This window comes from Calonectris borealis, chromosome 1, assembly GCF_964195595.1.
Source record: "Calonectris borealis chromosome 1, bCalBor7.hap1.2, whole genome shotgun sequence".
NCBI classification, from domain to species: domain Eukaryota; kingdom Metazoa; phylum Chordata; class Aves; order Procellariiformes; family Procellariidae; genus Calonectris; species Calonectris borealis.
In genome coordinates, this window is record NC_134312.1 from 195,590,511 (window position 1) to 195,617,114 (window position 26,604).

Consider the following 26,604-nt stretch of genomic DNA (forward strand, 5'->3'; position numbering starts at 1 on the left):
TTTTTTAATCATACTATCTTAAACAAAAATACAGCACAATGAAAAATGTGGCATTCCAGTCAGGGGCAAAAGATCCCTCATTAAATAGACTGCTTCAAAATTTTTTGCATTCTATTGGTTTTCATTAGTCATTTTAAAATTAGTTCAGCGTTTTTTTTAGAAGCGTTGCTTTTTAAAAAGCCGAATTACAGTTCGAATTACAGAAATATAACACACAGTCATTATTAGTACTAATTATGTCTTACCCGCTTGTCCAGTGTTCGTTCTCTGACAAAATTAAGCAGGTGATCATTGACAAGCAAAAGATCTTTTTTAGCAGCAGTAACTATGGATACTATAACATCATGCCTTATGGCCTCTTCAGGATCATGTGACCTTACTTTAAGATATTCTGGAAAAAACAGAATAAGTATTTCATTATAAGTATACAACTTCAGCTACTTTTCTTTCTCTAGACAGTACACAACTGACAGAAGTGGAAAACATGATTTTCTACTTTTTGAGCATCAACAGTAAGAAACCAATAGTTTTCTCTAAGATTAACATCAGTAAAACTTCTTATTTGCTTAGAATATCAAATATTTATATTTCTGGCATTATGGAAATAAGAGTTATGGGGCTATATTTTAATTTTTATTATTTCTTATAATAACTAGGTTATGTCTACATTAGCAACTATTACAACCCAACAGAATTGGATCTGTAGAGCAGAACAGACCGTGCTGAGAACTTGATATCCACACTCCATATATTTTAAAGTGTTTCTTCAGGCTAGAGGCTACTTTCTTCCTCCAGACTCCATCCCCTTTGGCTGCTGGAGCACATTAATTGCACTCCTGACCACAACTTCTGTATTATCCACAAGGAATCTAGTTCACATGCTCCAGGCACACTCACAGCGTGAGCCATGTAAGCATTGTAAGCGGAGACAAATCAAGAGACATACTCTTTGACCAAGCTATAGTGCTTATTTAGACACATCCTAATTTATTCAACTTAAAACAATTTTTCTAGATTATTTTGGCCCATTGCTACTTATTTGGTAGTATCAATAATCTTATACTATCGACATTTTTAAGATTTCTGCTTATAAGTGTCAAACATATTAGCTATCTATTGTCATTTTAGAAAGCTGACAAAGAATAAATGGCAAAGTTCATTTATCTTTTTAAAAGTATGTATTTTAGGTTAATTTAGAAGCACAAATGGGCAGGAAAACGCATACAGAAGTTATAAGATCACTGTACGCAGCATACATCAGTGAAACTTGAGAACATTAAGAAACACCGAAAATTCAGTTTACTCTAAATCAAATAACCAGAGGTTACTGTTCTCTTATTACTGTTCAATGACCAGTGAAAATTGTCAAGTTTCATCTGAAATATTGGTCATTAACATTTCTGGTAATCAGCAGAAGTGTCGAAAGAGCACATCAAGAAATAAAGCTTTGCACTTACAGAGGTTATGAAATTTGAAATCCAAATAAGACTTTTCTAAAAAACAGTTTTGTTCCACAGAAAAACATAATAAACTAAAACAAACGAAGAACAATGCCATTGCACAAAAAAATTCTGGTCTCAAACACCAGTGAGTCAGAGAAATTTTTCAACAATTTGACTTTGATAAGCGCTGTGGGGAGAGAGAGGAGGGGCATGCAAAATTACATTTCCCAGAGGATACCATTAGAGGGGGCACAAAGTCTTTCTGCAATGTAAAAAAGAACCCTTGAAAATACAATTTGATAATCAAAGAGGAAATACCTTTACTATTCCATTAAGGAAAGGTCCAGAAACTTTTTTTTTTTTTTTAAGTTGGCTTAACAATACCAATAACTATGGGATACCTCTAGCCTGCCTGCATTTGTGTCTAACTTCACAAACACTCAGCAAGCAGGAGAGCAATCCCATGCACTTAACAGCCCTTTAAATTCCCTCCTTAGAGCCAATGGACAAAGATACTCCCTCCAAAGAATTATAAAGAGTAGGAGTTTATTGATCAGGGAAAGACACAGCCTCCATATACACTTTGGAGGGGAATAAAAAACAACAAACCAATCCATTATCTTTAATTACACTTTTTTTATTAAGGCATCGGTAGCAACAAATACTAAATGCTTCTATCTATGCCAGTTGCCTTCTTCCTACAGAGGTCTTGAATTATGGGCTGTGTTTGATCTGAAGGAGCAGAAACCAACGGCTGTGGTCACAGTTACAAGGACTGTTTTCATGTTTTAGACAGCGGCTGCATAATATTTACACATTTCAGCTTTGTGGAACTGAAGTCTCCGCTCTGCACCCTAATTAATAAATGGCATGACCACTAGGTTAGCCAAGCTGTCTTTGCCTAATGCCATGCTTAATTTCAACAGCAGTTGGGAATGGAACTACTGTAAGAGGGGGAGAGTGATTTCTTTGGTTAAGGCATTCTTTATGTACAACCCCCTCAGCCCAAGAAGCAGCGCTGAAGGCAGGGACTCTGTGACGTAGCACTCCAATCTCAATTACATCCTTCACAACACCTGACAGTGTTAGTTAGGATTACAAGTAACCTTCCTGACTTTTCCAGGAGACTTAAAATTGTATTTTAATGTTATAATAAATCTGGTACCTGTTAAGTCTTTTGCTAAGTCGGGATGGTTCATAAGGCAGTGACTTGCAAATTTCACACATTCAAGACGAATAGGTACATGGATATCATTAAACCTAGTTAGAAACAAGACAATGCATTGCAACAACAACAAAAATATCACTTCTACTAAAGCAATTAGTTTATTTCTACACAATCTCAAATACCTCTGAAAATATTTTTATGCTTCCCATGCACAGTTACATGCATAAAACATCTCCGATTTCACAGTATTAGGTAGACTGTCTTCAGCTTAAGAAAAAATTCCTATACTCATTTATTAATTCATGTTCTAAACATGAAGAGAAATGTTCTCTCCTAATACACATGAAAAACTCCCAGGCAGACATCTTTCTAATAAATAGTTGTTGCCTGACATATTTTAACTATCTTTTCTGTAATGCTCCACATATTTAACCACGAACAATGTATCAACAACTAAAAGTTTTTTAAGACAGATATTCGTCCCCTCTTTAAACTGTATCACAGACAGCAAACAAATGGGCATCTAGCCTAATACAAATTTCTTCTGAGATGGATCACTTCAACTTGTGTAAGATTTCCTTTCGAAAGACTGAATTATGTTTGATGCTTGAAAACTAGTATTTTCTTGTGTTTAATTTTTATATAAGTAATTTTACAATAAAACTATTGATGTAATGAGAGTTACAAACAACTCTTTTGAAAAATTAAATGCATTTTCAAGCTATCCTCAAAATGCTTGGTTTTAAACAAATTAAAATTCAAATTTTAGAACATTATTGCTGTTGAAATGCTTATTTATCAAATAAAGACGTTTTAAGGAATAACTGTTTCAGTAAAAATCAGGTATGTTTTCAAAATCAAGAGATTTTAAGAATGGTTCCTTTAATAACATAGCTATTGTAACTTAGTTAAAATCATTGAAAAAAGTAAAAACGTGTATGTGATTCATAACTAGTTGAAAACAGTAATTATGAACAACAGATTGCACGTATTCACATTGCTTCACATGATAACACAATGAAGCATTTTCCTTTGGGCCCAATTAGATCTAGTATTTTTTGATGACATGTAATGTTTTAAATAGTTATATACTTTCAAGCAAAAGGCCTTCCCTCAATTAAGTTTCCTGTACTTTTAAAAGCAGCATTTCTTTGAGGACTCTGGGTTTGATACGACTGAATGCTAGATTATAAACTACTGTGTTCGTAATAATTTATAGAATTTATCCTCATTTACTCAAATCAAAAACATTTTCATCATAGTAGCCATATTTAAGCTTCTCCTGACTGCAAGTTCCAGCTATATTTTTTATGTCAAACTGGCAGAATATTTCAAAAACAAAAGGCTAAGTGTGTTTGTAGCATTGTAAATACTACATACCTCTTAAGGCATTCCTACTATTAAAAGAAATTGAAACCAGCATACAAATACTGTACACAAAAGCCTCAAAACCAGTTCTAATATCACCTGATACTGCAAATGTAATTTGATGCTGTTTTAGAATTAATCCATCATTGAATAGTTTCACTTGTGAAGAAATTAAAATAAACTATTCATTTTTCTTGACAACGGCAATAAAGACAGTTGCAAAAAAATGAACTAAAAAGGGATGACTTGTGATTGTTCAGTCTGCAGAATCACAGATGCAGAAGATGTATGTAAAATAATTTCTTTAGCATTATCTGTCAGATTTCAGATAAAGCAGCAGCAGGGAACTCACACTTAGCTGTGTCACTTAAATTAAAAAAAAAAAAAAAAGTTGAATTATACTTCATTGAATGTTTCTCCTCTCCTAGGAAGGGAACTAAACCAGCATATACCTCCCCAGGTAGCACTGCCAAAGTGGTTTGTTTTGAGATGCTAACTCCGAATCCTTCGCCCCAAACATTTTTGCTAGAAGTTTTACAACCTGCAGGCGTTCTTCATTGTCATTGCTCTGGAAAATGAACAAATTTTGGTTTTAATTGAAAAAAAACAAAAAAAAACACAACCAAAAAAAAAAAGAGTTCTGTTTTGTACAGTTTTTACACCAATACACTTACAAACCTCCAGAAATATCATAATACAGATTAATAGACTTTTTTTGTACACAAATGTATACCTCAAGACAAAAAACCTTCACTATTATTGGGAGAAGACAATAAACGCAGTGAAAACAAAAACCAATGTAGAGACAAAAACCAATGTGAACAAAGCCTGGTGAAAAATACACAGATACATATATCTTTTTAACCCTCATTTATAGGTTACTGCTTCTGTTAGGAAATCCAGTATGTGCCTGTACAAGCTTACACAAATTCAAGCACAACACAAAACTCTCAAAACTCATTCCATATTTGTCTGCACATAAAGGTTTACAGTTCTCTACAATAGTGTTTAATTACAAACATTTAGTCAAAAAGAAAAAAGTTTTCAGAAAGCAAGTTTTTAGAGAACATCTGATTAAGTACCCAAGACCTGAGATGCACAGGATTTGGACTTGTATTTAAAGCCTCTATTTAAGCCTATATTTAAAAATGATAAGTTACAACAGATACTTTTCTTTTATATTTAAAATTAGCACTAACAAAGATAAAACAAGGCCTTCTCCAGTGTATTTTCACTATCATTGGTTTGCATTACACTTGTTTAATACAACACACAACATTTGAAGCTTAACACATACTTTGGAAGTGTGTGCTAACATTTGTGCAATTAGCATGTACTTACTGTTCACCAAATTTTTTCTTTTGCTTATTAAAGAAAAAAAAAAAAGAACAGAACAACTGGCTGCAACACTTCTTTGAAAAGGTAGTAGCTAAAATTAGTTGATATTAACTAGGTATTATTCACCTCCTCATTATTTCAGTCTTGTTTCTGGTAGGACTGTTTAAAATACTGTTCTTTTCTACCACCTTTGACATTCTTATTAGTTCAACATCACCTTTCAAATGTGAACAAGAAATAAGAGCACAATGTAGCTGTCCAAGTTCTCTAATATGACGCCACAGCCTTAAAGAGCAAGTATTTCTCCTATCAGACTCAATACCATAAATGGGCTGAAAAGTTTGCCAGTATGTCTTTTTAATTGAGCTCCCCAAGAACAGTAAAAGCATTTGTAAAATCCTTAAAGTAACAGAGCAAGAGAAGTTAAGGATAAAGAAATCTCTAACACTGATATGTTACTACATTACAAAAGACTATGATTCTTCTGAATACACTTTAGCATGAAGTATTAGCAGCATTAATAGTAAGTCCATTAATAAATTTGTCTGCATTTGACTAATTTTTCCAATTAAACTTCGATTGATATTACTGAAAGCCATCTACAACCTCCTCCTCTTAATCTGCAATACATTATATGTTTTTTTCTTGATGAGTTTCAACTTGTAAGTATCCATTACACTACAAATTCTTATTCTGTGCCTTCATGGTTAAGAATTTTTTTTTTTTTGGTAGCCTATATTAGTCCAATCTCCATTACTCACACCCCATCCACTCCTGCTTAAACCAACAAAATATTAAAAATATTAAGCATCTTTGAATTTCTCTAGGTAACGAACACACATCCAGAGCAAGACACCCCAAAGGGTGGAGACGGAGGGGGGTGAAGGAGTGAGGAGTACATTAAACATTCAACTACTTAATTATACAGCCAGAAATATAGAAAAAATAAAAGAGACAGTAAAAAAACAACTGAAATATCCTTAATGAATTAGCCGCAGAAGCAGCTTTCACTGCATTAGCCACTAATCCAATAATAAGACAACCCACTCATGCTCCTAGTCCTGTTTGTAGAAACAATAAATATTTGTGATTATGGACCAAGACTATTTGGTACTTTCTAAATTTGTGCCCAGATGTTGGTCTCCTTGAAACATTCTTATATAAGCTCCTAAGGGTAATAAAAATCAATCTATACTTCTTATTAAATGAATGCATCACTGCTACAGTCTCTCTCCTTTATTCTACTTTAATCTCTACTTCTTTTTCTGAGGGAAAAAAAAAAAATCAGTATCATACACTCTGAAAAAAATCTTAATCTCCTCCATTCTATGAGACATTGTGTACTTGAAGAATCACATCCTTCACCTCTTTTCTTAGGTATGATCCAGCACTCTTTATCTTAATAGTGTTGCATAATGATTTGTCAATAAAAATTGACATTGAACACTGATATTTTCAGTTCCCTATACGTGCTCCCAACACACAGGCAGCTGCTCTTCTGCCTAGATATTAGGGTCATTCACTAACAACAGCTGAAGTTGGTCAGATTGTTATCACTACCAAGTCCAAAAGAACAGGCAGCACTGAGGATCTGGGGGATTTGGGAGTAGAAGTGGACACATGATCTGAAACTTGCCAAAAATTTTAACTACCACATCCAGGAAGAAAGGCAGCTCAACAATAATAAAAGTCAACATTTTACTGATTTTATTCATTACATCATATTGGCTTAGTAGGACGGTAAAATAAAAGACCTAAAACCCATAATGGTTATTTCCGAAATACTCTATTCATGAGCTTTTAATTCTCCTGAATATTAAAATGGTATTCACTTTCAGTAATACAAATTTATAAAATTCAAATATCAAATTCGAATGAAGGAATATCAGTTTCCTTTACAAGTTGACCTACACAACAATACATTGCTACCTCTGTTCTCTCTTTACCAATAATGCTTCTGTGTCAATGCTAGATCTCTAAACACTCCACTTTATAATGCCAAGGTCAGGCACAAATGACTTACCCTCACAGAAGAGGTTAAGTTAAATGAATTTCCATTCTCCTGCTAATCCCCCAGACTTCTTTCCAAAATTAGGTAAAAAAAATAATTACCAGTAAGAAGCAACCATGATTTGACACAGCTCTCACAGAGCGTTAAGAGTTTGACAATACTCCTTTTCTGCCACATGAGAACATAGGAGCTTTTTCTTTACAAAATCTATAAAGGTGTGGTGGGTTGGCCCTGGCCAAAAGCCAAATATCCACCCAGCCTCTCACTCACTCTCCTCTCCTGTACAGAGAGGGGAAGGGGAGAAAATAGAAGGAAAGTGAAAAGACTCATGGATCAAGATAATGACAGTTTAATAGGTAAAGAAAAAGCTGCACGCACAAGTAAAGCAAAAAAAAGAATTCATTCACTACTTCCCATTGGCAGGCAGACGTCCCGCCAATTCCTGGAAAGCAGGGTCTCAGCATGCATAATGCTTGCTTGGGAAGACAAACACCACGAGCACAAACATCCCCCGCTTCCTCCTCCTTTCCCTGAGCTTTTATTGCTGAGGATGTATCCCCTTTCAACTTCCTGCCCTGCCTCAATATACTCGTGGGGGGGGGAGAAAGCCTTTACCTGTGCAAACACTGTTCAGCAATGACCAAAACATTAGTGTTCCATCAACACTGTTTTAGCCACAAATATGAAGTACAGTACCATACAGGCTGCTACTAAGAAAATTAACTCCATCCCAGCCAGATCCACCCAAAAGGATAACTAGTTCGTCCACGTCTGTTTGGCACATGACATGGCACAGCACACACCTGACTGCATTTCAATTCTTTTCAAACATACTTACAGATTCTTGGGATAGACAGGACAGAAAAAGCAACTGAGGGAGTAAAGCACACAAAAGCTGCACATTTCAGAGAATACCAGTTACTGCCAGCAACCTTTCATTCTTCGTCCAAGTCAACATCTACAATTCTCACAGCAGTTAAAATTACCTGGCATCATGACCAAGCTGTACGGTCATTGGTTGTACCAAAATGGCAGGGTGCTTGAACACTAGGTGGCCACATTGTTTAGATCCAAAATAGTAAATACGCACAACAGTGTTACTGAGGCTCCTAGGCTCTCTCACAAGTTCCACACTAACAGCTTCATAACCCCTCAGTACATGGTCAAAAATTCATTTGGTCAGTGACAGGAAAGCCCTTGGATTTTTCCCACACTCAAAGAGACAGCCTAGAACTTCCATGATCTCATGAAGAGAAACCAAGAGGCTTTCTGCCATGAAGAGCACGAAAGAAATTCAGGGAGATGGACAACAAGAGACTTGGATCCTGTCAGGTCACAGACATATAGACGTTTGTTCACGTCCTCGAACTCCTATCAGCCACAGAGGCTGAGAAGAAGGCAGCCCAATCAATTGGAAAGTAGTGGAGATTACTCAGTGAAGCTCATCTGATTGTCGGGAGAAAACCACCACCACTTCATTTTCAAAACGTACCACAAAATGTTTAGAAGCAAAGAAATAAGATACTACATGGAAATTCCGGTTCATGTACAGAATATACAACTAGTGGAAAAGTTGCTGATACCAGGAAGAAACAGTTTAGAGAAACAGTATCACTATCAGAGAAACACCCAGCACCCATACTGTGAGACTGAGTACCCTAAGGTCAGGATGAAACACGTGACCAATCCCTGAAAGAACAAGTCAAGAATACCAAGAGCTTTCAGTGTCCTCCAAGAATAGGAGGAGAAGGTCCTCCAAACTGGAACAATCAAGATCAAGAGCTCCTCCCCCCACTTCACTCTAACTAGAATTTATGGAAGGGAGCATGGCAGCCCTTGCAATCATGGAACAGGAGTACATCCAACAGACTTCACAGATTTCAGTCTGTCCTCAGACAGAACTCAGTAGTTCTCATAAGCCCAGGCAGAATAGAGATTCACTATAAGCCAAGCACATTCATGGGAGACACCTGTATATGACCTCCCACTAAGCAAAGTTACAGTTCTTTGTAGATGATTAGTTGGAGTGGTCTGCAGTTGGAGACATTGAGCATGTGAACTGCCCACAACGGGATACTGTTGAAACTTCAACAGCTTCCAGCAAAGCAGGACTGAGATCCAGTGCTGCAATACTGTGAATTTTAAATGATTGCCGAGTTGTCCATCACCACTGCCACACAATCCTCAAAAAGCACAGCAAAGAGCCCTTCTTCAGCAAGAAGGGGTATGTCCACCAGCGTTACTGAAGCACATATTTTAAGACAGAATGATAGTTTCAATATGGCCATATAACACCATGCACTGTATTCTATCTACAAATCTTTGCATTAGAAACAATTTGTTCAGCAACTTGACCCAGTGAATTACCAGACCTTGTTTTCCAAGTACTAAGTGAAACCAAAACATGCCATTTACTCCATACCACAGACATACTTCTAAGCTTTCTCTTATACAGAACTGATCAAGAGGACAGCACCAAAATGGCATACAGATGATCTCCACTGGCACCTGATAATGGTGGTTATGTCTCTGTGGCACAAGACAACCAGACCCACCAACAAGACTCATCAACTTAGATGAGCCAAACTCAAGAAGGAGAGAGTCTGGAAGACTTGATAGCACAGCACGTCCACAAACAGCACCACACTTCCGCAGTCTCCCAGAGAAATGTGCACCAGTTCTGCAGCATGCCCTTAAAATTCCTGAAAAGCCACCTACATGTCTAGACAATCCAGCCCACTTTCCTCCCTTGTCCAAAAGGCAATGGGTTATCTAAAGATGATCTGTCACCAGAAGACTTATAGAACAACTCCACTCCATACAAAGATGTTACTGGCTGATAATGCTTTGTGGTAGTAGCATCAGCCCACTAAGCTCCAGAAATGAATGATCTTAAGATAAGAGCAACGTGGCTGGTGTGACATTTAAGTCTCTGGCAGCTGCTGTCCTTGGGATAAAGTACAGTGAAAAAACTCCCAGCAGTGCCAAACACAAGAAAATGGAGGAATCATAGGAAGAATGTGTGCACAGAACCAAAGAGGCAGGCAGCACAAAAATATTTCTCCATCAGCATCAATATCTTTGTATATTCAGCTCAGTATTTCAAGTTGCTCCAGAGGACATCATGGTGACGACGTACATCTTGGTCTCAGCAATGTTATTACAAATTAATTGATGTGAACAACCATTTTGCTTTGGGTGGAGGAAGTGTAGCTGGAAAGGCTCCCCTCAGTGTAAACGGACTCATCCTATTCACCAAACAAGATTCATCAGTAATCACATGGCTCCAGGACCAGAACATGTGTCTCCTTGATGCATTTCATATAAAAAGGAAGGAAGGAAGGATGAACGAACTAAACTATAATTCTCTTTAAGAGCTCAGTAACAGGAAGTAAAATATATATACCATTAGAAAATACAGATGGATTTTCTCAAGGACGATCCTTCAAAGTCTTTAACCATATTACCATTCTTCCAGGAATTCCTACCTTCTCTTGTTTGGCTAATAGTTTCCCACTTTGTTGCCAAATAACATCCCAAAAAAGCAAAGAAATTTTTTTCAGGTTGTCAGTAATCAAGTTCTATACAATCTGCCTTTGGAAATCCCACGTCACATCATTCTTTTCTTACATAGCATAGCATATTTCAGTTGGAAGGGACCTACAATGATCATCTAGTCCAACTGTCTGACCAATTCAGGGCTGACCAAAAGTTAAAGTGTATTATTTACGGCATTGTCCAAACGCCTCAAACACTGACAGGCTTGGGGCATCGACCACCTCTCTAGGAAGCCTGTTGCAGTGTTTGACCACTCTCTTGGTGAAGAAATGCTTCCTAATGTCCAGTCTAAACCTCCCCTGGGGCAGCTTTGAACCATTCCCATGCGTCCTATCACTGGATACCAGGGAGAAGAGATCAGCACCTCCCTCTCCACTTCCCCTCCTCAGGAAGCTGTAGAGAGCAATGAGGTCGCCCCTCAGCCTCCTTTTCTCCAAACTAGACAAACCCAGAGTCCTTAGCCGCTTCTCATAGGACATGCCTTCCAGCCCTTTGACCGGCTTTGTTGCCCTCCTCTGGATGCACTCAAGGATCTTCACATCCTTCTTAAATTGTGGGGCCCAGAACTGCACACAGTACTCAAGATGATGCCGCACCAACGCTGAATACAGCGGGATAATCACCTCCTTTGACTGGCTGGTTATACTGTATTTGATGCACCCCAGGATGCAGTTTGCCCTCCTGGCTGCCAGGGCACACTGCTGACTCCTATTGAGCCTGCTGCCGATCAGCATCCCCAGATCCATTTCTGCAGGGCTGCTCTCCAGCCACTCCTCTCCCAATTTATACTTGTGCCTGGTATTACTCCGCCCAGGTGCAGAATCTGGCATTTGGACTTGTTACATTTCATCCCATTAATCACAGCCCAAAGCTCCAATCTATCTAGATCCCTCTGCAAGGCCTCTTCTCCCTCAAGAAAGTCAACAGCACCTCCCAGTTTGGTATCATCAGTGAACTTGCTAATGGTACATTCAACTTCTGCATCCAAATCATTGATAAATATATTGAACAAGACTGGCCCTAAAATTGAACCCTGAGGAACACTGCTGGTGACCAGTCACCAGTCAGATGTAGCCCCATTCACTACAACCCTTTGAGCTCTGCCCTTCAGCCAGTTCACCCAGCGCACTATGAACCCGCTCATCCCACAGTTGGACAACTTGTCCAGAAGGATGCTGTGACGGACAGTACCAAAAGCCATCCTAAAACCCAGAAAAACTACATCCACTGCCTTGCCTTCACCCACTAGGCGGGTGACCTTATCATAGAAGGATATCAAATTAGTTAAACAGGACTTTCTCTTTGTGAACCCATGTTGACTGTGCCTGATGATTGCATTATTCTTTAAATGCCTTTCAACAGTACCTAGTATAATCTTCTCCATAATTTTTCCAGGAACTGAGGTTAGACTAACAGGTCTGTAGTTTCCTGGGTCTTCCCTCATGCCGTTTTTGTAAATTGGAATAACATTGGCTAGCTCCCAGTCACCAGGGACCTCCCCAGACTCACAAGACTTTTGGTAGATGATCAAGAGGGGTCCTGCCATAACATCTGCTAGCTCCTTCAGTACTCTGGGATGAATCCCATCAGGCCCCATGCACTTGTGCACACTCAGCTGATACAGCTGGTCCCTTACAATTTCAGTGTCCACAAATGGAACGTCACTGTTCCCACAGTTGTGGTCCTCTGACTCAGGACACCAGGCAGCCCAAGGTCTATCAGTATTGTTAAAGACTGAGGCAAAAAAAGCATTGAATGCCTCTGCTTCTTCTTCATCTCTATTAGTCAGATGACCACCTTCAACAAGTATCAATCCAGTGTTTTCTTTAGACCTCCTCTTGCTATTAACATACTTAAGAAAGGCCTTCTTGTTATCTGACACAACACTGGCCAGTTTCAACTCTAATTGAACTTTGGTTTTTTATGTCTTCTCCCTGCATATACGAACGACAGCTCTAACGACAGCTCTATAATCTTCCTGCAAAGCCTGACCTCTCTTCCAGAGATCATACAATTTTTTTCCTCTTGAACTCCACGAGGAGTTCCCTGTTCAACCAAGTTGGTCTTCTGCCCCACTTGCTCGACAATATCAAGGCCGAATTCTTATTTCCCAATTTAATTTAAAGTCTTGTGCTCTATTGAGCTGACCTTCATTGTTCTTCAGGCTTTACATGATAGGGCCGGCAAAAGAAATTTTAAACTTGTTTAACATCTGTATGAAAGTAACATTTATCATTCTCTACTGGCAAAAAGACGTTTTAGACAATGTCAAAAGAATTTAAAAAGAACAGGTCTTGGATGAAAATGGTTCAAACTACAGCAAAACATAAGGAAATGCTTTAAGAAATTTATTTATTTCTTTTAAATTAAGTTTCATTGAAATGATCAAAAATATTGGGTTCTGTTCAAATTCATGCAGAACTTGCCAAGTTTGCACCTGAAAATATTTTTTTTAAAGCATCAGCTTTAAAGTCAGCCAGAACACTTGGTGTCTTGCTCAGAGGAAGTCTACCATGAGGCTACTCCATCTGGCCAAAATTTTTTTTTACTCACTGCTTGTGAAGTCAGTTATAAAGAACATGCACATTTTCAAAAACACAGAGAACAACTACCAAATTTATCTTTAAAAAGTACAGATCATATGTCCACTTCCATGCATTCAATGTATGCAAGATGAGATCATTCTGACACATCTTCACTCCTCAAAACTGACAACTCAACAGTTGAGACAGCCACAGCTTTCCTTCAACATCATCTGCGTTAAGAGTAATACAAACCTCTTTAGCAGCAAAGCAGCTATATGAGATCTTGGAATACAGTAGCTGTCCCACCACCCCATAAGCATTATTTGAGTATTTGCCCCTAGTATTTGACTTCTGTTGTCACATCTGTATATTCAAGAGCCATATCAATTTCATGGAACAAAAACTGGACGTCCCTGTGAAACTATGCACTTGACTTAAATATACTCCACAAACTTCTACTTAAATATCTAGTAGAGAGTCCATGGCAAGTAAGCTCAGAAGGCAAGGCTCTTAAACTATGGGCATGGAAAAAGATGCAATACTATGTACCAGAAAAGCCAAAGCCATCTAGTCAAGCTCCGAATGATATGCAGAACTCACTGAAGTTTGCGGTTATTGTATCACTAACTTTAACTGACCTTTATTCAAAAAGACATCTCCCTTTTCCCAAATTTCAAGATGGGCTGCCAAGCACATTTTTCGCCTTTACCACCTACCTGATCCAAGGCTTCGTCAAGCTAACAGCGATACTGCTGTCCAATTTCTTTTCATTCAAAGCAGCAAAACATCAGCTGCCTTCTAGCATAAGCACTCTGAGTTTCATTGAAATCACACTCTCTTCTCAACACACTAATGTGCTATTTACCTGGACCTGAATTAAAAATGCTTGACAATAGCTGTTGCTGTTTAGAATAAAGCCACAGCTATTGTTGGAGTGGAAAGTATTTAATCATCTCTGGCAGGTCTGCATAAAAAACAAACTTGTGTTGATCTCAGAAAAACCACAGGCTGGCCATATTTCATTAATATATCAGAACATTCATCTTCAAAATACCCTTTTAACCACAGAAAGATTTGAGAGACCTCTCATCTCATTTAGAACCATAAAACGGTTTAGGTTGGAAGGGACCTTTAAAGATCGCCTAGGACAACCCCGCTGCCAGGAGCAGGGACATCTTTCACTAGATCAGGTCGCTCAAAGCCCTGTCCAACCTGACCTTGAAGAATTCCAATGATAAGGCATCCACAACTTCCCTGGGCACCCTGTTCCAGTGTTTCAGGATTTAAACCAGGATTATCGTATTCCAAATACATGGGGTTTTTTCTGTAGAAGATGGGTCAAACTACATTTGACAGCCAATAGGACAAAACAGGCATATATTATTTGTCCTTATTACTTAAGGCATCAAAAACACACACCTGAAGCAACAAGATGATTCAAACAGAAGCCGTACCATGTTCTCTGAATAGCCACAAACTGCATCAAATTCAACAAAACATGAAAGAATAAGAGCAGTAAGAATGCAACTATCAAAATGTACATGTCTATTGGAAACACTGTTAAACTGGATCTTACAAACATCAAAGGTGAAACACCTTATTCTCAAGGTTTTAGACCACAAGGAGAAAACTACACTAAGGACCAAGGAGATGAAAAGCAAAGAACACAAATGCAAACATGAAAAAAATGTGTTGTAAATTAAGAGATACAAAAAAACCATGGAAATGCTTATGGCTGAAATCACCCAGGAAGGGACCAGAAGTTTCGGGGGGAGGGTGGGGGTGGGCAGAGGGGGCAGCGGAGTGGGGAGAAAAAGGTTGACAGTGCTGGGCTACTAAACTTGCTGATTCCAATGGCAAAATAGGATACAAAAAAGAAGTTCATGTTGAAATAGTGGAATATGAGAGGAGCAGGAACACAATTCAAGACCCTGCAGTTTTAAATGGACCTAAAGATGGAAAGGTTACTGCAATTATGGCTATGAAAAAAAATGATGTGGCAGCAGTTAAGATTAAATCTCTTGAATAACAGTGTCAGCTGCAGAAGTACTATTTTTATTGGACTGAGAATGATAATTGTTCACCGTCTGTAAGAACAGGAATTAAAGGCTGAAAAAAGTCTACTTTAAGACACAGACAGCAAGCAGTAAATTGAACCCTAATTCTTTCGGAAGTATGAATGGAAAGCTATAACCATTAAAAACAACTCATCCAACAAATGTAGTGTGCCTGCCTATCAACATTAGTGAAAAAAATAATAGGCATGAAAAAGTCACTACGATAATAAATACTGCAATGAGAACAGGCCAAAGGTTCTACAAACCTAAAATCTGTCAATAATAAAAGATACATGCAAATTTAAAAGTTGCTCACTGCAAATTAGCCCTCAAGTTTAGTAATAAATCACTTTCAAACTTAGTGATACAAAACTAATCAAATTCCCCACTTCCACAGAAACCCTGTGCAATGACAAATAGAATAAAAGTAGTGCAGAATAAAGGAAGTACCAGCTGTTATACTGAATTTCTCAAGTGATGGGGACACTCCGAAATGGTAGAAAGTCAAATAAAAAAAAAAAAACATTAAAATAGATAGCTAGCACCAGCTATCCTTCAGACATAAGAAATAAGCGTGAAAAATCATAAAAGTCATTGCAGCAATGACTACAAGACATATTTATAGAGTCCAATGCTCTGTTTCCACCTGTCACAGATCTTCTATTGTCAGCACATCAGTTTCCATTAACATGGAGCCCAACTTCTCCCTGCCAAAATTCACTATTCTGATCAGATGTAGTTTCTCTGCACAGCTAGCAGCACAAGGTACTTTCAACATATTAAAGCCCTTCACAATAAATACTACAGTAAACCAAGGAACAAAACAGGTCAGATTCTCAAGTCATCAAAAAATCAAGTTATTGCTTGAAAGATAAAAGCCAAAAAAACCTCAAACAACCAAAACCCAAACATATGCACACATGCGCTGTAGGTTAATACACTGGAAGTTAAATTACTCTTTTTGAGGGCTTTTATGATTTTTCCTTTAAACAATGCAGAGATTATGTTTTAGATATAAGTATTAGTTTTATATGCCAAATAATTTGATGAACTTGTCAGTAAAAAAAAAAATCACATTAATAGTCAAAGCATACATGTTTCAAATATATAGCAAGTATAAGAAGTGTTTACCTTAAGTTTGAATTCAAGCTGTGGTAGAACAGAAAGCAAGAGGTGACTGTCAATATTGTATAACTCCAGAATCAAGTCAAACACGTGCTCCGACAGGTCACTAATTGATGTTTTACCAAGCATGAGGACCTGATTGAAGAACTGGAACATAAAACAGAGTATACTGTTCATACTCTATATAATAGAGAGTATATATACACTCTTCTAAATACTATGCTTGTTTACCATTAAATCTACCTTTTAATCTTACAACATTTATGTCACCACAATTAAAAAAAAAGGGGGCAGGGAGGGGCATGCACAGATTAGTATTCTGTAGTAGAAATCTTAAAATACCATTGTTTTGTATTCAATATTACATATAAAGGAAAACGCATAAAAAGTGATGTTTAGTTTACCACAGCAACCCTACAAATAATTTAAGAAACATATCTTTAGAGGAGTTCCAGTGCATCAGATCTTTTTATAATGTGACTATATTTAGAGTTATTTCATTATTGAGAACAATCGCTTTAAAAGCATTCGAACATTTAGTCAAAACAAGGCTGAAACAACTGGCTAATTACTACACTACGCAGTTGACAGGTTAAGGAGTTTTAACGAAAAGCGTAGGAATTAATAATCAGCTGTTCCAGAATTTATATTTACAAGCAGCATAACGCAGCTGTAAAGCAATTATTCTTTCTTGGTAAACTTGATAGGTTTGAGGGAAACTTCATACTTCTCATTAAAGAAAATATTTCCTAATATCAAATATTAATTCCACACTACTTTCAACTATATACTCTCATAATAGATGGGTAAGAAGTAACTAAATAGGAGTATACCACCCCCTACTCATAAGGGGGGGAGCATAATTTGGAAAATTTTTCTTCTCTTTGGGTTGAAACAATACACAAGTGTGGCTAAACAAATCACACTATTTCCACCTGCCACTAAGGCAACAGAATACACTTAACCGGCACTTCAGTTTCCTATTCCCAAACTTGAGACAGATGAACATCACGACCCTCTGTACCTGATGAGGTGAATCATATCAGTAAAGAAACTAAAACCATGAAAACTACCGCTTTTTAAGGTTATAAAATGAACCCCAACAAGTGATGCAATAGAAAAAGTCAACAGTTTCTAGATAAGTGCATTTCATTAGAAGACTCCATTAAAGACTCCATTTTCCTTTTCTGGATACAGAGTTGCCTGGAATGTATATATTCCTGGTTAGGCAACTAACTCCTACTGTGCCTTTAGTATTTTTTAAGAAAGAAACTAACTTTCAAAACAAAGAAGCCAGATAGCGTAATATTTCCCACTTGTGGGAAACCAAGAACAGAAGACTGCATGTACATATTTTCCGTAAGAGGAAGATTCTTATTGTACAGACTTCCTTAAAACCCACAAAATGTCACCCAGTTTGTAATCTAACTTTCCAAATGAACAACATTAAAAACACATTCCCATGTAGCAATACCTTCCCAAACAGAAGGTTTGACTAACAGGTTTGGAGTAAGAGTTTTCACTGAAGATTTTTTTTAAATCTTAGAAGGTACTCACTTTCCAAGTACCACAAGTGTTACAAGTCTCAAAGCAACAAAACACATTGAAAATTTTCTATTGTTTTCAAGCTCTTGAGGTTTTGGATAGCTGCCGCGAGACCTGCTAAATCCTTAACTACTTTAAAAAAAAAGTGTAATTTTTTTTTTCTATTGTGTAACTTAATTTAGAGCATACTCCTGTCTGATCTTTACTTCCTCTCATCCCTCTTCTCTTGTAATGTCTATGATGTCTACACTCAATTTGGCTACAACCCTCAATCCACTCGCTGGTTTTCTTCCTTACTATCTATTCTTAGATTCTGTTTCCTCCTCTTTTCCTGTCACAACAGCATAAAAATTCTGCTCTATCTTCACTTCTCCTAGCTTCTAAATAGTCTCATCTCCTCACTAGAAAAAGAATTTCGCCACAGGAACAATGTATTTATATATTTTTATCAAAACAATACATATAAGTACATTTAGCCTTCCAGTCACATTAAGGATTGAATCATAGAATCATTAAGGTTGGAAAAGACCTCTAAGATCATCGAGTCAACCGTCAACCCAACACCACCATGCCCGCTACACCATGTCCCTAAGGGCCTCATCTACACGTCTTTTAAATACCTCCAGGGATGGTGACTCAACCACTTCCCTGGGCAGCCTGTTCCAATGTTTAACCACTCTTTCAGTAAAGAAATTTTTCCTAATGTCCAATCTAAACCTTCCCTGGCGCAACTTGAGGCCATTTCCTCTTGTCCTATCGCTGGTTACTTGGGAGAAGAGACCAACCCCCACCTCACTACAACCTCCTTTCAGATAGTTGTAGAGTGCAATGAGGTCTCCCCTCAGCCTCCTCTTCTCCAGGCTAAACAACCCCAGGTCCCTCAGCCGTTCCTCACAAGACTTGTGCTCCAGGCCCTTCACCAGCTTTGTTGCCCTCCTCTGGACACGCTCCAGCAGCTCCATGTCCTTCTTGTAGTGAGGGGCCCAAAACTGAACACAGTATTCGAGGTGCGGCCTCACCAGTGCCGAGTACAGGGGCACGATCACCTCCCTGCTCCTGCTGGCCACACTATTTCTGATACAGGCCAGGATGCTCATGTTCAGTCGGCTGTCAATCAGCACCCCCAGGTCTTTCTCCTCTAGGCGAGATCTCCCAAGGCAGCAGAAAGTAAACTATCCATTGCATTTCAGACATCAAAATTGTTATGGGCTTAGTAGTTTCTATATGGTAAAGAATTAGACTCAAAGGGACAGGTTACACAGTGCTTCATTAATATAACAATTCTCTCAAAGAACAATTGAGTTTTTTGTAAAAAGTAATTTTACAACCCTATTTGACTATATGCAATTCATTCTTTTTATAACACAGCTCAGTTAAAAAACGTATTGATTTCCATATTTGTTTGCAGTCTTCACTTACATTAGTAATGTATGGTTCAATTGCTTGCGCTGTCCTCTTTAGTAAAGCCTTTGCCAAATCATAGGCTTGCTTGTTTAAATTCTGGGGGAAAAAACAGAAAAAATTTAAGCACATGCTTTAATCTTAAAAATAAATAAGAGAATTTAAAGTTATTCCATACTGGTAAATGCATTAAAGAATTAGTCTGTTCTTTTTATACTTTCAGTAGTAAAGATAATGTAGTAAAAAAAAAACCTAGTCCAAACAGAGCTCTGTAGTCCCCACTGATATTATTAAGAAAACTCTTTCCTGGCAAATCAGGGCTTACTTTTCAGTTGCCCATCTAAGCCTGACGCTCAGTGAAGTCAGTTCCTGCATTTTACTGCTGCTCCTTGTCAGCTTCTCCCAAAAAAAGGAAAGTGATATAAAGCAACATGGAGGCATTTACAGCCACCACAGAAGCAAGACTCTGAACAGGACTGTGGCAGAAAGTACAATTCTGCCCTTGCATGAAGCAGCCACCCGTGAACCACCATCACAGTCTCTGCATAGTAACTCCCAAAGATAGTCAGTCTGTTTAACTGAGAGAGCAAAGAAAAAGAAACCTAGAATTTTAGTCCGCGAGGAAAAAAGGGTGAAGAATACAAACTAACGAAACTCTAATATAAAAAATAATAAAAAAACACCACCCTACACCATTCCTATCCCTCCATTTATCTAATTGGGTTATTGCTGTATCACTGTTTCCTTCCTTTCCCAGCACGCATTCTCCACCCTCTAATTGCTATGCCCTTTCTCCAATTTCTATATCACAATTATTTTTCAAAGATTTTCAGAAGAAAATGCAACTCAGCCCTTGTGACACCCACTGCAGACTTGATTGACACATAGAAGAATGAAGGAAAAGCCTTCAATACCAAAAAATATACAGACTTAACATGTAAAGTCTCTGTAAAAATATAGTTTCCCCAATTTTGATTAGTCTTTGCAACTTAAAAACCCCAGCATATTCCGTTTACAAGACAACAGTATAAAGAGGCAGTTTGTGTTGTTTTTTTTAAATACATCTCGTCCATAAAAGGAAAAAAACTTCTTTTTAGCATAATAAAAAGTAAACACAAGATGTATTGCCACATCCAGGGTGATTCTTTGCCTGCATATGCTTGGTTCTTTGTAGCTATCTGAATGAAAAAGAGAAGATTTGCACAGAGATGGAAAGTATTGTCTGTAATTTCAAAAACTGTGTAAAACTATAGGCTTCTAGACAGCAGTGAGAACAGATTAACATTTGCTATTAATATAAAACAAAAGTAGTCTTTGACTTGCCTACTGATAGAATTAAGTTAGGTGACTGAAGTCAAAAGGCTACGAAGATTCATGCCTGAAGTATCTGTTTTACTCAGAGCCACTACAGAAGGTGAATAAAAATCCCAATTCTGGAAAGATACTTGAAATGCTTACATAAGATGCTAACATCTTTGTAATTTCTTCTTCCTTTATCTAATCAAGATACAAGGATAAACATTAGCAGTCTTTTTACTAAATTGTACATCTGTTCCATGTCCCAGAAAAGAGAAGGTTCTGCATGCTAGATTGCCCTTTATGGTTATGTCCTGGTTCCGGCTGGGACAGGGTTAACTTTCTTCCCAGTAGCTTGGGGGGTGTGCTGTGTTTTGGGTTCGGTGTGAAAGGAGCGCTGATGGCCCATTGATGCTTTGGCTGTTGCTGGGTGGTGCTTGCACCGGGAGGCGGGAGCACAGCCGGGGTGGTGGACCCAGCTGGCCAATGGGGTATTCTATACCATGTGACATCATGCTCGGTATAAAAACCAGGTGTGGGGGGGGCTCACCCCCCGTTCGTGACACGCGGTCGGTAAGCAGTTGCATTGTGCATCGCCTGCTTTGTGTATTCTGTTATTGTTGTTGTTCTCATTGTTATTATTATTGTTCTACTTCGTTTTATTTCCATTATTAAACTGTTTTTATCTCAACCCGGGAGCTTTCCTACTTGTGCCCTCCCAATTCTCTCCCCCATCCCACTGGAGGGGGGGGGGGTGAGTGAGCAGCTGCGTGGCGTTTATTTGCTGGCTGGGGTTAAACCACGACAGGTTAATTAAAAAAAAAAAAAAACCACCACAACAACAAAACCCCCAGCATTTCCACCTGTAGCATTTGTTTTCTGCTATTTAGCTAGAGTTGTGACTGTTCAGGCAGTAAAAGGCACAAATCGCCATAACAAGGAATGTACGCCACTTGCAATTCTTGCTCTGATCCTTCTTGAATTCCACAGTTCACCTCCACCAAAACAAAGAAAACGGCTTTCACCTGGGTAAGAGTGAACTCTAGATCATGAGCCAGATCTGATTTACATGTAAAACAAGTCCAAACAGCAGACCTAGCATAGCAGAGTTCCAACAGGCAGATCTGTTTTGATTCACATTAATTACAGTTTCAGCTTGTATCTTTCGCATAGCAGTTAATTTTAAAAAAGCTGCTGTAATTCATCTACACAGCTAGTCATAGCTAAAGTTTTAAAAAATAAACAAATTCTTGCACATAGGAAGGAAGGAAAGGCAGTTTGAAAGAACAGAGATCTTTCATAATTAAGCCACTGAAGGCCAGGCAAAAGATCTCCTAACACCTTAACATTTCCCGAGATAAATGCTGGAAGTAGCTATTTGCAACCCTGAGGAACATATTCACATTACACTTCATTCTATCCAAAAAAGCTGCAAAGAGAAAAAATAGTCTAGATCACAACTGGCAAGGAAAGTTAGCTATTTCTTTTATGCCTTATGCACTGGATTTAATTGTGCCAATAGCTAGGGCCCTCAAATGTCCAGAGGCTGAACTTTCTGAAAATAACAATGCCAAAGAAGTCTTAAAAGCACACGAGAAAGTTTTCTTCTCCCTTTTCCAGCTTCAGGATAAAAGCAGAAACAAGAAAAAGCGGTACTGCCTTAGCTGAAATGAAAACAGGAGCAACCCAGGTCATTACCAAATAGGTTCAAAGATTTTTACAAAACATCAAACCTATCTTTCTCACTAATTTAGTAGCCACAAAAATACTTTAAACTTTGCCTGAAAGAGAAATTTTATACGGGTAAGACCTAATTTAACAAATTTCTTCTCCGTGTTTATCTAAACTCTTCTGTCATTATCCTCTATTCAACTTTTCTACACATTCAGAAAAAAATTGAGATGTATTTCAAGATCTTTTAATGACTTAAGAAAGCCCTCACTGATGGGGCCAATCATCTTAATCAGGATACCTCTAAGAGCATGTAAGCACCCAGTGGGAGAGTTCTGAATTGGGTAGTAACTAAGCCATCAGCTGGCAACACCATTTAAAGTAATCATTAGTAATTACTACATCTGGAAAGAAAAAGCAGAAGTAAGTACTGATTGATAAGGACAAACCAAAGAAGAACCCATGAAAAGGTAGAAACAGATCTTCTGCAAGATAATTGAGAAGTTACATTTAACATCTAAAACAGACTTATAGGATGTCAGACTTTTCCCCAAAAAAACCTCCAGTTTTCTTTCTGAAAAGAATGTTAATAAACAGAGGAGAACATTTTTTTTTAATGCTTAGAAGGCCTTCAGCAATAATACGTGAAGACAGACCATCTCTGTCAACCATCAGTTCTCTCCTTTGTCTCAATTCCTACCATGATTTTTGTGTATATATTGCTAGCATTTCAAGCTTTTTACACTTCTGGAAGACATTAAGAGTTTTGCCAACTCATTTTTCATATCTGTTCTTCTCTAGAATGTTTGACAAACTTCTACTGCAGACACAAGAAGTGGTGGCAACCTCTCTGACAGCATGGCACAGACATTTTTGTGTATATATAGACAATACTCTCTAGGACAGTTTGCGACAGAGCCAAAAATTAATTGTACTGCTACAATGGGGTTGGCAGTGATGGAAATGCACACCCACTGTTTTTTTTCAGTTGCCTCTCAATGTCCAACTTAACACAGCTCAAAGAAATTAAGAATGAAATAATTTGTACTCATCCTTTAAAAGAAAAAAAAACCACAACAGAAAACAAATGCATGTCCCTTATTTTTTCTTCAAAAAGGATAACTAGCTAGCATCAATCCAGTCCTTAATTTTATAACTTTAGGAGTAAAATCAAATGGTAAGTCTGTATCTAGAGCAAATATTCTTAAAAAACATGCATTTTAACATATTCTTTTCTTGGCGTTTGAAAATGGTCTTCAATTTCATTCTTATTATCAACAGCACAGCAGCAGAACTTGTATTCAAGAACACTTGATAAAACAATTTTAACAGATTCTCTAGTTCTGCTGGGGGAGGGAAACAGGTTTTTAAGGATGGCTGACAAAGAAGAAGTTCAGCTGAAGTGCTGCCAAGATAGATAACACTAATTATTAAGCAAGTTCCTAGTAGAGAAGTTAGGAATTTAATTGTCAATACCACTTTTTCAAAAAGATAAGCATGTAAAGCATGTGGGATGTGCAATGTGGGATTCCCTGTAGTACTCCTGAGGCTGAAAATAGAACACTCTGGCAAACACTCAAGGAAATAAAGTACAATTTGCCTTCTAACACAATGCACAAACACAAAATTGTTTACAGGTGCTGCCATAAAGGCTTTATAATCTAAAAAGACAATTAAATAGGAAAGGAAAACTATTAAATTTTTTGCCTTTTCATATTGACTACCTCTCCCTTGCTTCTGGTCTTTTCTGGGTTTAGTTCACTATTTATTTATTTAATACCACTTTCATTCAGATTTACATCGATATGGTATTTATTCTGGCCAAGTAAGATGGATGACAAACTCAAGTGAGGTAGAGCAGCTTAGACTACTTCAATGACTACTAATTATGGTAGACAGACGTTTGATAGTACATCATGTCCCCAGTATATGTTCCTCATACCTGAGTTTTTGCAGCTGTCCTGCTAGCACCATTGCTTACTAGACTTCTTACTAGACTTACTACTCAGGATTACGGACCATATCTGGCATTACTCTTAGGAAAAATATTGACCTTGATTTTAAGAGGTAACAGCATTGAATTAACCTTTGGTAAATTGTTCAACTAGTTACCACAACTCTTAAAAATATTCAAATAATTTTTGCATCAATCTGTCCAATGTTGAATTTCAGCCATTGGACCTTAGCATCCCAGATCCAAAACTAAAGGAGCTGTTTGAACCTTCTGTTCCCAATATACACTTACAAAATGCTCCTTTGATAAACTATACAGATTAAGCTCCCCAAGTCTTCAACCTAGTGTTACCCAATACAAGTGTTTATGCACCAAAAGTCATAATAGCTCTACCACTATTTTCTAGAATCCAGTCATTCAAAATTCACAAGGGTATTCCATATTCTCTCATGTGCACAACCTTCCTTCTGGCTGTATTAAAAATATACCACTTGCCTATGTCACTTGCTACAAACATAGTTGTATCTACAACAATCTCTCAATCTGACCATTTTCAAACCTGAGCTAGTAACCAATCTATGCTCCTTCTACTCCATCAAAAATATTCTTCTGGTCCCCAGGGAATTTGGCTAGATAAGGATTCCCTACTCACCATTATACCAACACTTGCCATTATGCCATTTTTGGTGGCCAGTCTGATTTTTCAACTTCCCTTTCCCACAGCCTATACAGCTTAACAGCTAGGTCAGCTAAGACATAGTTGTTCTTTACGGTGGACCTTATCCTTAACCCACTTGTAGTTTTGTGCTCAATGGACATGAGTGGAAAAATTCTCACTCTGAATTCATTATACTTTTCCAACATGACATTAGTAGCCACAGAAAGTGGTTAGATGACTATGTAACCTCCAAAATTTTAAATAAACACTGTATGAAGATATTGAGGTGAAACAGAAAAATACTAGAAGCTTCTTTCCTTTAGCATGAAATAGGTTAAAAAAATCAAAACAAAAGTACTCAGAATATGGTCTAAAGTTATGTAACTATTTCAGTTAGAAAGCAAGCTATAAACTAGCATCCTATCCAAAGAGTCAGTTTGATTAAAACAGAAGCAGAAGAAAATGCAAAACCCCAAATACCTTATCCTATTAAAATGTTCGGTCAATAACTTTAAATCCACTATAAAACAGAATTGTTTCAATGCTAAAGCCAATCTAACAGGATGCAAATTCTTCAACTCAAAATCAGTTTATTAAACATGAATCATAAAAACAGTACAGTCAAATCAAGTTGAACACAGGTGACACAATGAAACAACAGATGCTTAACAACTGAGAAAATACAAACTAAAGTATTTTGTACAGTCTTGCTTTTGTTTCTTGTATTCCAAGGCTTTACTTCGTAAATCTGAATTTTAGCCACACAAATTTCAATCTGGTCCTGGCACAAAAGTACTAGACTCCTTGAAGGACACAGCTAAAACATTTCCAGGGAAGGGGGGGGGGGAACTGATCTATATTAAGCATTTAGTCTTTCACTGTCAACAGAAAAATAATTTATGTGCTGTTTATTTACTGAAATTGATAGTTTGTGGTAAGGCACACTATGTTGTGCTACTTGCTATATTCTTCAGAGAGCGCCTTACGAAAAATCTACTCAGTTTCTTCAGGTATACCACTGTTTCAAAAAAAAAAAAAAAGCCATTCCACAGCTGCAAAAATCTGAGTTAATACCCACTTAACCTTACTGTAGTTTCTAGAAAGTGTAAGTAAAGTTAGCCCTTTCCTGAACACACTTCAAAACCAAACCAAACAAAAAAATGCTGTCAGATGACAGCCAGAACTGTCAGAAATCCAGCTAAGTACACATTTCCTAGATAATTTCCCAGAATCATATTTTTGTCATATACATCTTACAAGTTGTCTTCTATACTGTAGCCCAAGAGATTCCAGCAGGACCCAACTAGTTTAGCTAGTTTTCTGAACAAAGTCGTCAGACTTCCTTGCTTTTTAAACATATAAGTGTCACAACACATGCACAGTTTGAAGTTTTTCCTCAGTTTGTCTGCAGGACACTTTTTTTTTTTGACAAAACATCATTCATTAAAGAAAGACAGCCATCACTTGGGCTTTTCAGGCACCACCAT

The 26,604-nt window shown here is 37.6% G+C and overlaps 1 protein-coding gene across 6 annotated transcripts in view; it reads right to left on the minus strand.

The window, feature by feature from the left end:
* PDS5B (PDS5 cohesin associated factor B) overlaps positions 1-26,604 on the minus strand; it is a 119,692-nt gene that overhangs the window by 63,136 nt on the left and 29,952 nt on the right. For all 6 annotated transcript variants that reach the window (XM_075139796.1, XM_075139794.1, XM_075139795.1 and 3 more), the window contains 5 exons: positions 19,557-19,637; positions 16,599-16,739; positions 4,431-4,546; positions 2,608-2,702; positions 246-391 (listed from right to left, as the gene is read on the minus strand). In XM_075139796.1, the coding sequence (XP_074995897.1) occupies positions 246-391; positions 2,608-2,702; positions 4,431-4,546; positions 16,599-16,739; positions 19,557-19,637 (579 nt within the window). The remainder of the gene's footprint in view (positions 1-245; positions 392-2,607; positions 2,703-4,430; positions 4,547-16,598; positions 16,740-19,556; positions 19,638-26,604) is intronic.